At 40.0% G+C, this 15,657-nt stretch overlaps 1 protein-coding gene across 4 annotated transcripts in view; it reads right to left on the bottom strand.

Moving 5' to 3' along the window:
* Positions 1–15,657, bottom strand: part of zmiz1a (zinc finger, MIZ-type containing 1a) — a 125,741-nt gene that overhangs the window by 6,514 nt on the left and 103,570 nt on the right. For 3 of the 4 annotated variants that reach the window (XM_053621287.1, XM_053621286.1, XM_053621289.1), the window contains 15 exons: positions 11,054–11,189; positions 9,716–9,830; positions 9,380–9,597; positions 8,707–8,902; positions 8,116–8,406; positions 7,550–7,732; positions 7,399–7,467; positions 6,444–6,612; positions 5,974–6,115; positions 4,638–4,848; positions 4,041–4,146; positions 2,439–2,599; positions 626–693; positions 456–524; positions 79–323 (listed from right to left, as the gene is read on the bottom strand). In XM_053621287.1, coding sequence (XP_053477262.1) covers positions 79–323; positions 456–524; positions 626–693; positions 2,439–2,599; positions 4,041–4,146; positions 4,638–4,848; positions 5,974–6,115; positions 6,444–6,612; positions 7,399–7,467; positions 7,550–7,732; positions 8,116–8,406; positions 8,707–8,902; positions 9,380–9,597; positions 9,716–9,830; positions 11,054–11,189 — 2,379 coding nt within the window. The remainder of the gene's footprint in view (positions 1–78; positions 324–455; positions 525–625; positions 694–2,438; positions 2,600–4,040; positions 4,147–4,637; positions 4,849–5,973; positions 6,116–6,443; positions 6,613–7,398; positions 7,468–7,549; positions 7,733–8,115; positions 8,407–8,706; positions 8,903–9,379; positions 9,598–9,715; positions 9,831–11,053; positions 11,190–15,657) is intronic. The other variant, XM_053621288.1, reaches the window with a different exon arrangement.

A 15,657-nucleotide genomic window follows, 5' to 3' on the forward strand; every position in this document is an offset into this window, starting at 1 on the left:
AAATGGAAAAATCATTGCTGGAGGAATATAACAGTTTGAGTTGATTTAAGCTGGAGTAGCTGGACTCATGATCGCTACCTTGGCTGGCGTACTCTGTGTTGTTCCCTCCATGCTGAGGTGGGAGGGAGGTGTAGGGTGAGGGTCCTGGCCCCAGCTGAGCGATCATATCCATCACGTTAGGCATGATCATCTGACTGGGACTCATGGTTTTAAAGCGCTTGGCAAGAGGGCCATCTGGATCCTCCTTTATGTGCAGGTCAGACTTTATGGGCACCGGCCGCCAACTACATGTGGGGTCAATTGTGACCTCCTCAAACTCCGAACTAAGGAGTACGAAAAAACAAAAATATCCAGGGTTATGACAACGCTAAAAGTTTGGACAGGTCTAAACACTGGACGTACACAGAAAAAAGTTCAATAGTTTACGAGAGTATGTAGTTTTTACTCATACATACTTTTGGATGGCATTGAGAATTCCCCACATGTACTGGTCCACTTCCAGACCTTCCAGTAACGCGGTTTTACTAGGAACAGAGAGAGCCGTATAAACTATGAAGTTATGTAAAATGACAAAAACATTCTCTTGGTCCAAAAGTAAAAACAGTGGTTGAATTTTGCAACTTACTTGCATACAGGACACCTCCACGTCCCTCTCTCACAGTTCAGCTGCAGGTAGGACTCCAGGTCAAAGCACTGCAGATGAGAGGTAACATCAATAATAGTAACACTATTCTATCTTCGTGAGGGGTAAAAGCTGAAAATCATGGCAGAACATCAAAACGAAATACCTATCTCTAATTCACAAAAATTCAACAAGAAATTCATTGGATGCAACATTTAACAATGCACTTCCACAGCATCATCCATTTGATTCACACTGCAAATATCCCGAGTGCTACACTTGTGACACATTACTTTATTGTTCTTTTTTTTTTAAATAGCACCTATAAGCATAACAGTGTATATGGAACAGGGAAAGTGGTGACAGTTAAAGTTGAACCAGCTATAATTGCAACACAGTTCACTTAAAAAAGGTGTCATGACACACTGAGACAGTGAACAAAAAGCACAATCACAACTTTACAAAATGATTGAGTTTAAGTAGTCTTCATAACAAACATGTTCATAAGTCTCAAGTCTCTGTTCTATTTTTTCATCAATAGTTCTTTCAGCTCGTTATTGTAATGAATGTTTATTGTAATAAATCAATTGTGAAATATTAAAACTGATTACTTCTACAGAGTGTCTTGTTCATTTATTCAAAATTGTCTAATAAAGCACACAAGACTTTACTTAAATCATTCAATCAAAATTAAATCAGTAATCAAAAACTATTACTTTCAAACTATTACATTTGATCCAACAGAACATTCATAGAAAATTCAGGAAAGATATTATTGTTTTCTCATTTAGTGCAAAATTCCAACATGCTGTGTATTTGGAGCTATTTGAGTTGCCGTAGTTTGCTGTAGTTTTCAAGCAATGATGGGTAAGGTAATCCTCCAGTAAGTGCCGTGTATAGATGCAATTTAACTTGGTAAGCTTGGATATTATATGCATATGGTAGCAGGGGAGGGGGAGGGGACATGAAAAGGAAATGGAAACATTTGTACTGGTTGAAAATGGACAGTAAGCCCCCTGACAGCTGCGTAACACAGCGGCTTCCCTTTGGATTAATTAATTGCTTTTCAAATAAATGACACGAAGATTATCACAAGGTAAGACTTAATTACATTGTTTTTGTTTGTTGTTCATTTATATAACAGCACTTTTCCAAAGGAAAAAGTGCATCATGCGTCAGGTGCGTCATGCGTGTATATAATAATGCTGGCTTGGTGTGTTTAGAGATGAATTGTTGTGATATCAGCACATACTGATGAACAGGGAATGAATGAATGAGGAATGAATAGAAAAATGTGCTGTTTGATGTGGTCATAGTAGTAAACATAGAACATAATCGGGAATGCCGTGAATGTTCAAACCAAAATGACTTGTGTTTTTCACGAGTCTCTCTCTTCAAGTACAAGTCTTGAGTAATTTTTTTTTTGCGACTCGAGTCCAAGTCGCAGACTCGAGTTTCCATCTCTGGTTCATAACATAAAAAGTGGGATTTGAATGGGTTTGTATGGAAATTATGGATTATTTACAGGCATGTGTGAAAAGTGGGCTCACACTTTCATACACAGAAATTGTCTCTCTCACAGAGCCGGTGTGGACTGCAACACTGACTAACATGGAAGCGTTTCAGTTATGTGTGACTTGCGCCAGATGTGTGACTTCAAAATCGCTGTAGAAATGCATCTGGTGTCAACTGACCTCAAGAAATCTAAGGTTTTCATCCCATAATATTTTCAGCATATTCAGATAACAATCTGAAGGTTGTAGCGTTCTGAGTTGTGTTTAAATGTCATTTTGAACTTTTTTTTTTGACTGTTTACCTGCACATGCTTGCAATCGTGTCCCCGGGCTGGGAGTTGGATCCGCCGGAATGTTATGGGACACTTTAGGGACACTTTGATGGCCGTCTGCTCCACGCCATCCTCTCCATTCAGTGTCGTGTTCCCAGAGGACGCTGCTACACTGCTAAAATTTCTCTTTACTGCACACAGAGGATGAGGAAATCAGCAAGCAGAAGAAGAAAGGATGAAGCAGAAAGCAACAAACAGATATTAATAACAGTCTAAAGCAATAAACCATGAGAGGGTTTACGTTACAGTGATTTTATCACTTGGTATGGGTGTTCTTAGGCAGGACACAAAGCAGAGTCCCTAAAAACCCACTTAGGTTTGATATAATCACTGTAACGCATGTCCTTGAGTGAAAAATAAAACAACATTAAAATAAAATAAAATCTAGTTTTATTACAACTATTTTATTAAATAATATTATTAAGTTATTACAATGAATAAGTTATTATTAATAATATGTCTCTCTGGATTATTAATAGTATATATCGCACTAAACAATTTTTCCACCATGCAATGCAGCCTGTTAACAGTAAGCTTTGGTTTAAAACCTGATGTATTAATACAGAATTCATTTGCAGGTATTGTGATTCGGTCAGAGGTGTGCGTATATCAAAGACTTTACAACACCTTTAAACTAGAGATGCACCGATACTAAATTTCTCAGCCGATACCGATACCCAATTACTCAAAGTGATATCGGTCGATACCGATAACCGATACCGACAGTTCTGCCTTTTCTGCCTACTTTTCAATGAATAATAATTAATTCCACAATTCTGAAGGAAATGCAAATAAAACCTTTACTCTCTCCATTTCAACAAGTTGTTTCACAGTAACGGGTCTCATAAACAGAAAACACATCACTCACATTAACATTAACACATGAACTAAATTCTGAAGATTAAAGTAAGATTTCTTAACTTATTGAATGTTCTTAATTCATATTAACATTGACTGAATTGTAAAAAAAACCTCCTGTTAGGCTCACATTCAGTCACCACAAACAAAAGCATTTCTACTTCATCACTGAACATCAAACTCATAATTTATAGGCCTAATATAAATGAAATATATATGAAATATACTACTGTACAAATATATTTTTCTGTGCAATATATACTTTTTTGTCAACCCATCTTCATTTAAATCTTTCAACGGTGTACTGGTGCTTTAATTCAGCTCGAGCAGCACTGCAAAAAAATTTTGACTCGACGCCGAAACTCTTGTTTCACGGCTGCAGTATCCGGTGTAAAAGCACCCATTCATTAACATGCAGTGCAGAGCTTACAAACTGCAGTTTTGTCATCATTGTCACCCAATTCAAAGTAATTCCACACAAGAGACATCATCTTTACACACAGCATGAAATCGATGTGTTTTCCCGCCCTCTTTTGATTGACAGGATATAATCAGCCCTGATCATCGGATGCTTTTAAACTATTGGCCGATAGCCGATACCATGAAAAATTGCCTTTATCAGCCGATACATCGGTGCATCTCTACTTTAAACACAACTCAGCCAATCTATTCTATAATACAGAATTCAGTTCATCGTAGACTGTGTGCACTTACTTTTGGTAATGCAGTGTTCTGCTGGCAGGAGCCTCTTCTTGAGAAGACCCTGCAGGACGGATCTCACTGACGGCCGGTGCACCAGCTGCAGCACGAACAAGTGAGACTGCGACAAGAGCAGACATGTGTTAACACACACCAGCGAGACTCCCACACCATCCAATCTCCTTTATATTAGTGCCCTGGGATAATGATATCTCCTTTGTGCCATTTGCTTTTCCAGCAGAAACTGATACCAAATTCACACAGATACAACACACACACACACACACACACACACACACACACACACACACACACACACACACACACACACAGAGCTGCTAAACCAAACCAGTGCTGCCATTATATACTACATTTCCTTCATTTAGTATACACATTTTATCCAATATGACTTATAATTGAGACTAGAATAAAATGTAACTACACAGCATGAGAGTTAATGGTGACGCTCTGGGCTTTAAACTCACAACTTTAAGGTCAACAGCTCAAAGTGTTAACCACTGAATCACTATGGTTCCGTTAAACAAGGTCAGTAAATGAGAAGCTATACATTATTCAAAACATGGCTGTTAGCTGAAGCGCAGCAGTACTCACACAGCAGCAGGCTGTGACGGTAATCTGGATGGTGTTCCTTCCCGGCTGACACACATGCTTCAGGTGCAGGGGTTTGTGGGATGTCTTGTTGTCTCCTCTCTCGATGGTGAGTGGTGTGGCATTAACGCTGACCTGCACCGATGCTGGCCAGTTCGTGTTCATCTGCCGGTCCTCATGGTGGTAGCACTTAAACTGCAGCTCCAGGTCAGACCTAACACCAGCCAGATCAACCTGATTAACACACTAGCATGCTTGTTTAAAATATATATATTACATGCGTTTGCATTCCATGTATCAAATTTGTGGGATATGACAGAAAAGTGCACATGACAGGAGGTTGTTCACAAGGTTGTTAAGAGAATATTCAAAAGCATTGAAGACAGTTATAAAGCCAAAGGGTGAGCATCCAGATGCGCATTTTAATCTCACTCTCTCCCACTTCCAAAGAAATTCTGTTTGTACCTGCCTGAGATAGTTTCTGAAACGCTTCAAGTTCTATATCCCAAAATACAAACAGATAATTTATTTAAATCATAGCATCACTGACCAAGATAAATCATTTATGAAGATGAATGAATGAATGCATGAACGTGGTAAATTTGTAGTGCAGCTTTCCACCAAATCTAACGTGCTCACATGATAAATTTTATTTCCCATTTTGTCACAGTGCTGAAAATCACAGCCATTATCAAAGTTATTATCAAAGTTATTATTATATTAGTTATTATCACTCCTTCTTAAGTTCTTAGCCTTTTTACCTGGTCACTTGAATTAAATTAATCAAAACCTCAATAACTCAAAAATGAGTTATATGAGGTCTATAAATAATGTCATTGTGAATCTCATTTTTTTTTTTTTATGAAAAAGGGTTTTAATAAAAATATGAATGAAACGTCAGGAATAAAAATCTCTAAGGCTCAGATAAATACCCATAATATTTCTGACACATGTTAATAATGAGCCTAATATTTAAGCAGATGGATTATGTTCATAAAATAAATATACTGTCTATACATGTACTGAGGGGCTCCATGGAGCTTATTTTACAGTTAAAGGGCTTCCTGGAAGCAGAAATCTGAGAACCCTGACATACACTGATCTTTTTTGTTACTTGTGGTTATGAGGGAACTTCTCTTAATATGACCAATGACATGTATTGTTGTTATTAATTCATTTTCATTGTGTATGCCAATTTTCGTAAGGGTATACAAACGTTTGCACTCAACTGAATACAGCTGCATTCCATGCATCTAAATAAATGAAAACTTATTATTATTATTATTATTATTATTATTTTATCACCACTTATTTATTTATTTATTTAGAATTCACACACCTCCACATGAGTGTTTGATGAACAGAGGGCCGCAGGTGGAAGACGTGGTTGCTGACAGCCAGGTTGTGCTCCAATCTGAATGGCTCGAGCACCACACCATCACGTACGGGGAAGGTCAGCCGCAGCTCCTCATTGGGGTTAGCTAAAAGCAATACGCAGCATTAGCTCACACACACTCCCACAAATGCCATGAGTACTTAGCTTTTTAACTGACACCCGCTGCATTATATGTGGTTGAACTTTGCTTTCAGGGTCACATCGTTTCAACCTTCCCACTGAAATGCATGTATTATGAATGCACTCTGTGCAGATGTGATGTAGACTGAAGCGAGATAAATGAGCAGTGGGACTTCTTCTCACCCACCTGAAGGTGTTAAGAGGATCAAACACTTCACTTCACTGCTGACTGATGCCGAGGTTTTAATAAAGCGGACTGAAAAGCTTTAAACTGTGCTGTCAGTGACACTCACTCGGTGGTGGAGGCAGTGACGTCATATTCGGTTTCAAATCAGGGGGAAAAGGAGGCTTGACATCCTGGTTGGGCGAGAGGTATGTAGGGATACTGCTTCCTGGAGTCATGGGCGGTGTGGGATTCCCAGGAACGGGTGAATGAGGATAGTTCACAACCTGCCGAGGAGGCTAAGAGGGGAAACATACATATACATTTTCATTTATTACATGTATTTATTTTATTGATACACACAGAAGGATAGCCCTCATGTTCAACGATCAGGAGCTGCAAATAACAGTCCTAAAGTCAAATCAAATATTTAATGAACAAAATTTCATTAGTAAATTTATAAGGATCCAATGTAGTAACATTAAAAAGAGTTTTAAAAGAATTACATCTTAGCAAGTGAAAATATCAAATCTAAGCTTACTAAAACGTATTTCCAGACTTTATTTTTTATTGGCAGATTTTTTTTCCTTCTAATTTTAAACACTTATTTCTAGGAAGAAGCAACGTTATCTGCTAATAGAACAAGATGTGAAGTTTGAAATGACTAAAAATGTCTAGAAATAGACTTAATAATCTTATATTTGGTTAACTGTAATCTTATTATAGGAAATACTAAATAAATCTGACCATACTCAATATATTTTCCCTTTGATAAGATGTAACTTTCTGCAGTGTATGTCTTGATAAACGTAACATATCATGGTGTCCCATAAGTCTAGCATCATAGGGTTAATGAGTATTTTTTTTATACTTAAAAAATTAATTGTTCCTTCCTGAGCAAGGAACAATGAATCCAAATAGTTCTTCTCATAGGAAAACTAATTCACCAAGAACTCAGAGAAAGTTTTGTTTTGCCATTTCTTTTCATTTTTCTCCTATGATGCTGGACTCAAGGGAGAGTGAAAACAGTAACATATCAAGCACAGAGCAAGAAAACCACAAAGCGAATGAGAGGAACTGCTTACCCCACTGCCTTGATTATAGCCATAACTACCTCCAGAGAAATTATTATTTTGGCCATTAAATGGCTCCTGCTGAAGGGAAAAAAAAGCACATGATGAGCTGTGAAAAATGAAGTGTGATACTGCTTTGCTCTAAGCAGTTTGTGACACTTACCTTGTAGTATTGGCCCATGGGTACTCCTGAAGGTGGGTACTGGCCTGCTCCCTGCTGGCCTGGCATCCTCTGACCGGGGTAACTGGGAGAGGGCAGGGCTCTGGACGCATTAGGGTTTGGATACTGTCCTTGCTGATTGGGGAACTGGCCATTAGGTCCAAACTGCTGTCCCCCATAGTTGGGCTGAAAAGAGAATAATAACACAATTATGTATTAAACTTTTCAGATGTAACTTCTAAATTAAAAAAAAAAAAATTAAAAATTATGACCAGTACAACTTGTGTTCTACTCTTTTAGTTTTTCCAAAAAGTTGAAAATATACCTTACTGGCTTAATGCATCTTATCAACATTAAAAAAAAAAATGCTTATCATATTTATGGCTATAGAAATTATGTTCAGTTCATTTGAGCTGAGTGTGACAAGGTGAAATAAAATGAACAGACATAACTGTAAATATGAACCAAAACTTTACACTTTTCCTTGCACTCACATACATGTACATTGGTAATACTGATAATAATTTAGATGAAAATAATATATGTATTGGCTAGAGATGTATCCTCACCTCTCCAGGATAGGGCCTCTTTGTGCCTTGCATTGGCATGGACTGAGATCTGGGGCCTGGGTATCCTTGCTGGGGCATCCTTTGGCCATGGGCCCCAAACGGCCCCATTCCTGGTGCCCGGGGCTGGTTCATGCCCATTGGAGGGCCGCTGATATTGGAGCTGTTCATGCCAGCACCCATGCCAGCTGGGTTCATGCCTCCTGCCATGGCCGGCGGTCCCCGGGGTCCGGGCTGGTTCATAAACTGGCTGTTATAGCCCTGCGCAGGGCCCATCTGAAATGATGAGCACATCTGGAGAAAGCAAACATTATAATTACACACATATGAAAAATAATCATTCTAACTATACTTTCCAGTTGTCATGTAATGTTTAATGTGTACATACAGCACATAATAATTTTCAGCATTATTATAATATTATTTTAATCTTTAATACATTCGTTTAGTTTTTTATTTTACTGTATTTCTTATTCTACTCTTACAGTGTCTGTGGCAAGTCACACACTTGTAAATGATATCTTACTTGCCTGGTTCTGACCATATTAGTCAATAAGTAAGCAAGGGAAGTCTGACTGAATGGACATTATTCACCTGTCCATACTGGTTCATGTCCTTGTTGGTTTCCTGCAGGGCAGCCACAGTTGCCGTGGCAGTTGCTGTTGCAGTGGCAGCAGCAGCAGCGACAGCAGCAGCAGCGGCAGCAGCAGCAGGCTGGGTAAAGTCGGACGGAGGCCGAGTATGAGGGGGCATGCCTATGCCACTTGGAGCATTCGGACCACCCGGGTAACTGCAAAAACCAAAAAAAAAAACAACCTTTATATCCCAACCTAATGATCTTAATATACACCTACATAGACTAAAATAGCAAGATTCCAATGTACTTTAAGATAAACTAAGAAGACAATTAAACAAATAAGAGAAAGCTTTTCTCTTTGATTAAAAAACAACCGACATCATTGAGCCTACTGGATTTTTAGATACATCCTTAATCACTGTTCTCACTCTCTTTCAGCTTGGCACCTTGGGAAGGTGATATCATCTCTTTTGAGAAAACTCCTGGAAGACTAACATCCCTGAGCTAAGTGTTGGCTTGGCATTCGAATAAAATATCAAATGTCACTAATGGAAGCCTCATTGCCCACGTTTATTGAATTTCTCACAGAATGGGGCAAGGAGAGACTCCTCTCTTTGTGCAGTAACTTTTCTGTCAACATGTTTCATTCTGGTGCAGTGATTTGTCAGTGCTGCGGTTTTGAACACTCACCTCCCGCTAAATCCTCCAGCTCCAGGATGTCCTGTTCGCCCGTACATGCCCTGCTGCATGTAGGCCTGGTTGGAGCCACCTTTGGCTGAGAACTGCTGCTGTTGGCCAGGAAACTGAGGGGAGTTCAGCCCTGGGTTGTTGGCTGACATGCCAGACCCAATTCCATTGCCTCCAGGGTTCATGGGGTTGTTGGTGTTAGCCATGGGGTTGCCCAATACCTATTTTAATAACAACAGGATTAAACCTTTTAGTTGTCAATTATATGAATAAAATATCAGAGATATTCAAATGGGAGCTCTTCATACATTAGTGCCTGTCATTACTTGTCTGTCTCACCTGACTTTGTGATGTATTGGTCACCCCCCACACAGTCGTCACCACTGACAGTGAGCCTGGGGCCTGGTTGGCATTCTGCTGCCAGGGAACCGAGTCGTACGGAAAGGACCCATCACTGAAAACCAACCAAACACATCGGCTACATGAGCTAAAAACAACATCCTAGCTCTGAAGCAACAATAAGCCATGTATGGGGAGGTGTGCTGACTTTGTTCTCCATTGAAGAGAGAATTCTTCTTCATTGTTTCTCATGGAACCAAAGCTATAAGATTCACCAGGGAGACTTCCTTGGCAACCAATCAGAGCTCAGGCCCTGAGTACAGAATGTTCTATTAAACATAACTTCATTGAGCCAGCACTTCTCTGCTCAGATGCCCCTGAGGCCTTTTGGCACTGTATCAACAAACAATTCTACCTCCCCAAGTTCTTTACAGACTTACACAGATAAAAGTTTAAAGCAAGGTGGGATATCATCAAATGTTTTCTCTATCTTGGGGAGTCTTCAGTTTGCAAGCTATCAAAGTCATCTTGCGATGATGCAATGTTTACGTAGTGCGGCTGACAAAACTTTGACTGCTGGTGTCTTGGAAAAGATTACGTACAGGCAAGTGGTGGTAACAACAGGTCTACAATAAAAAATTTTAAAAAAAGAACAGCCTTACCTTTTTTATTCATTGTAAACGTTCACTATAAGTAGGGCTTTGTGTGCATGAAAAAAAAATCCTCTCGTTGAAATTACATTCAGGTCATTCACTTAAGAGTAACGAAGTGAAATTAAAGTGACTAGGCTTTGAAAATAGGAAACAAAGAGATGACTTTAGTTGCTGTTGCATTACCTTGTTCTTTTATTTGCATTCACACCTGTGCACACACACCTCCCATCCCCAAGCTTGTGAAGAGATTTTGCGTATGTCATTTACATTCATTTACATTTATTCATTCAGCTGATGCTTGTATCCAAAACAACTTAGAATAGAGCCATAATCCAATCCAAGTTTATTCCTGTGCAGTTGGGGTTAAATGCCTTGCTTAACAGCCCTACAGTGTGGTTCTGGCTGTTCTGCGATTAAATTCAGCAAAACCTTAGCATTAACATCATGTTCCCACTGACCCAGTTCCATAAAAATGTTTCTGGTGTTAATCATAAACTGATCAAAAGGTATAATTGACAGTTAAGTGTATATAAAATTTAAAGAGATGTCCTAAGTCAGTGGGATATCTGTTGTTAAAGTGAACAGAACAGCTTTAGGGTCATACAGGTACAGGCAGTGGTCAACTCAGTGTTTGGAAAAAGGTCAAGTGAGGGACAGGCTAGCGCTTAAGGCAGTTTATACTGACCCGTGGGATAGCGAGGGCTTCATGGAGTTCATGGGTGGCTGCATAGGCACTTTGCCCGGGGGTTCGCTCTGCCGATTCTTCTGGTGCCGCAGCAGGAGAAGCCTACCCAGCTCCTCACACCAGGAGGACAGCAGTGCTACAGAGAGAGAGAGAGAGAGAGAGAGAGAGAGAGAGAGAGAGAGAGAGAGAGAGAGAGAGATGAGATAATGAGTCTACAGTTTCAAGGCACAGGAACATTAATATGATACCTGAATATAGGACTTGCAGTGTGATTTGTTCTTCATTTAGATAATCTACATTCATAACCCTGATCCAACTTTTTCAGTACTAAAAGCACAGTTTTAACAGACCATTGATAAATTATACATTCTAGTGCAAGGATGTGACAAATGACAAGCGAAACCATGCTGGAGAAAAGATAACTCCAATAATTCTGCGAGACTGCAATGCAATAACACATCAGCGTCTCACCTTAACCTTCACTGACAATAACATCCTCTTTCAATTTCAAGCTGCAGTTTAAGCCTTTACCACAGGAGGACACTGCAGTCCTGTATTTCCCCAAGCGTTTAAGAGTCATTTCGGCCTTTCTCAGGATCATATGCTTTTCATCTGCAGTGCATTGTAAGCAGTGATCCTACAAAAGACTGCTCTTGTCTTCTTGTGGTGGGAGGATGAAAAGCAGGAGAGGAAGAGAGAGATTGAGCTACGGGAGACAAGAACTGAGGATGGTGAATCATGTCGTGGCAGCAGTTCACTGTTTGTCTTTCTCTATATCTCTGACTCAAATAAGTGCTTTAAGTGCTCTTTGGACTCTCTCTCTTTCTCTGCATGTTTATTCAAACACCTGTGTGCAGTGAAATGGAGGAAATGAGAAAATGTAAGAGATCCATGCTGTCCACTACAGTACTACTCGGATACAGCATGAATAAAAGCTATGAACTGCCTCACCAGTGTGGTCTTCCCTGCACCATCAAAAAGACAGTGCAAGGCAGCGCATGAAATATTTCCTTTAATACAAAATGAGTTCATCCTCTGGAACGATGGTCCTCTTTCTTCCCGAGACCCCTCCACGGAGACAGTGGATAGAGAATAAAAAATGCCCTGTGTGCTTATTCGCCACAGAGGGTGGTGTTAAAGAGTCTTTTTCTCCTTGTCTGGGAGACTGCAGTGCTTTCTGAGCTGAGTGCATGTTCTCTCTCTCTCTCACTCTGGTGCACAGAGACAGACGTCTGCTTTAGCTCTTTCCTCCCTGTATCGATCAGCCAGTAATGACTAATAAGACTGCTCAGCTGTCTCCAGTGCTCTTAATGCTGGGTGAATGTAAACGAGCAAACACACATCTGACAAGCAGAGAAGACCCACGTGCACCGAACACATTTTCACCTCCATCCCAGCTTTATCACACACGTCTTTGAAAGGCACACGATCCCTCTTGCACACCTGTATTCATTACATTTCCAGTGATTCATTTTATTCATTGTTCTCCCAGTGTCTGCCTCTGTCTGTCCACGTTATAAAACATACAATTACAGTAAGGCCGTGTATTGGTACACATATCAAAAAGAGCCGCGTTTGAAAGCGAGTGTGGCTCACCGCATGACAGGCATGAAAAGCCGTTGCAGCAGGCTCGGAGCAAGAGGCTGGAATCACCCACCTATTTAAATGAGAATTATTCCACCCTGCCATTACAGAGAGCTTATCTCCGCGCTAAATCACCACCTCTGCACGCTGGCAACTGCTATTTTCTCACAAAAGACCAACTTAGAACACATATGACAGGTTACAGCCAGCCAATGCCTGCCAATTCCTCTCTGTAGTCCCCTGCTAGTACGCCTCCTACACCTAACAAAGAGAAGAGCACTCACTCCTGCTATCAGCCTGTGCATTAGGTGCAAATATATATATATATATATATATATATATATATATATATATATATATATATATATATATATATATATATATATATAAAATACAATGCTTTAACATCTGAACACCTTTAATCAGCAAGCAAAAACACCTTTCTTCTAAAGGCTATTCTTTAAATAGCCTTTGATTTTTTTTCCTCCAGTCACTAATTCTGCTCTAACCACGTCTCCCACAAACACACCCAGTTCTGCCTCCATTTCCTTCTCATCCTTCTCTCTGTACTGTTCTCTCCCTCCCTCTTTCTGCCACAGACACCTTCTCCAGTGTTAGCTGTTTACTGGGTGTTGGCAACTTGGCAGTGGGCGAAATATGGCTCTGTCACATGCATAGTAAGGCACTCCTTTCTGGCATTTATGGCATTCTGCAGGAGAGAGGTGTTCTGGCCTCCATGGTTCTATGTGTTGGGTTAATGACTGCAGGCAGCACGGTGTTGTGGGTGGGTTAATGCGAATGTTGAGTATGATGAGCTGGTGTGTACTGGCTCTACAGCCTGCAGTATGATGGTGTGTATGTGTGTGCTGGCTCTGTGGCAGTCTGCAGTATGGTGATGGAGAACAGGATGCCAGGGTTGGCACGCAATGGCACGCTTTAGCCAGAGACAGACGCAGCAGGAGGCAGAGAGAGCAGACACACAGCAGGGATCCCACTGGGCCAGGCGAGCACCAGTCATCCAGTGCTGAGCCTCTACTAACACCAAATTATCCAGCAGCAGTCATCAGCTCATGATATACTAGCGTGTCCAGAAGTCTTACAATCCAGTAGAAGATTTGTGATTTAACAATGCGAATTTGTGAATATCCTTTGATATTTTTTTTTCTCAGAATTTTTGAAAATGACTTGTTTCACTGTTCATATATTTTGGGAGATTGATTAAAAAAACAGTCTAGAGTTAGATTTTGAATATCCTGCATCATGCCAGGAAAGTCGGCAACCACAATGTTATATCATTTAATGTACAGTAATTGCCTCAATCAGACAGAAAAGTGGTTAGGTAGAAGCAGTCACAACTGCAACACCATATTCCAACAAGCTTAAAAAGTACACCCTACATTACATTTGTTTTCATTTAATACATAAATGTCAGCAACTGCTAAATGCCATAAATCTTTGTTTACATTTATTATTTTCCCGTCAAAAGCATTAATGGCCTGTTTCTAGTTCATAGCCAACATCAGGCCATTCTGTGCTACAGCTGGTGATTGGGCACTTCACAGGCACACCTAATATATCAAAGTAAACAAACAGAGGCAGGAAAACATGCCACAGTTATTAGATGTGGGGTACGAATCTAAAGTACAAATCCTCTGGCACAGGGTGCACGTTACAGATCAGTAATTGTTGTAGAAATCACGATAGCCACATTAACATGTAGAATTTAATACAGCGCAAAATTTATTATAATTAAGACATTTCAGCACGGATAGCTTAAGGAGTCCTGACAGATCTTAATGAGAGACCAGTGGGCTTTAAATTATCGTAGAACAGATTGTCTTATTCAAAAATCAGGTTCAAAATGCCAAGAACCGACATTCTGAATACATTTGATACGCTTGTACTATTTTCTTTGCTGTACTAACTCTCATGCTAAATATGTAACATGTTTTAGTTTTATGGTATTCTTAGGCCATAGCCTGTTCGCACTAGCACGAGGACAGCTAAATGCTGTAAATGCAAATGTTTCATAGTAACTCCTAAGAAACAAGCTCTGCTGATCCTAACGTGTCGGATCATTCCGTCGTCTAATGGATCTGCTGAGAGAACAACAGTCCGTGGCCCACCAGAGAGCTGGCAAACAAGCTACAGATTTCAGACATGACCTATCTCAGTGTCTCACTCGCCCTATCCCTGTTCCCTGTTGCACATTGTGGTTTAGTGAACTGATGCCTATCAATCCCTCCTGCTGATCATGGTAAATCCTCTAACATGCAGGTCTCCAGTGGTCTTTGTCACCCCGGTTACACAAATAACCCCCATATCTACTCAAAATATGTGTGCTCCCCCTGTAGACCTTGCAGCCCTATTCCTGCACCACATCTCAACCACCACCTTGTTATGAGCTTTTTAACTGCAACAAAGCCTTTCCATCACTAATAAAATGGAGATTACAACAAACAGACAGTGGTGTAATGGAGAAAGGCCAAAACGAACAAAGCCATCAAAGTGGAGAACTCCACTTGACTCCATAATCACAGTCTGGCCTTATCAGATAGCAGATTTCAGCCTGGCCCGAGCAGGCGGCCCACTGTGCCAAACGCAGCACAGTGCCCTCGTCCTTTCCATTACTTATTCATTGAATGTATTACATCTCTGCATGTGAAGAGGCAGGCTGTGGGAAAAGAAGATTTGATTATTAAGAGTGGTGAGAATTATTAAGTGATGATGTTTTGGATAGTTACTCTGCAAGTAGGCCTATCTGCATGTTCATTTCATCTGATGAAGGATTTATGTTATATTATTAGGCAAGATTTGCATGTGTAAAGGGCAATTTTTTTTGGATAATAATAATATAATAAAGCAATTCACAGGGAGAGATAATGAAAGTGAGTGTTAGGTTAGTACTGAATATAAGTAATCATTAGAATATATTATTATTATTGTTGTTGTTAGTACTTATATTCTAAGTAATCAAATTTCTTCTTGATTTACACAATGGGCATTTCTATTCCAGACTA

Source organism: Ictalurus furcatus, chromosome 3 (assembly GCF_023375685.1).
Source record: "Ictalurus furcatus strain D&B chromosome 3, Billie_1.0, whole genome shotgun sequence".
In the NCBI taxonomy this organism is placed as follows: domain Eukaryota; kingdom Metazoa; phylum Chordata; class Actinopteri; order Siluriformes; family Ictaluridae; genus Ictalurus; species Ictalurus furcatus.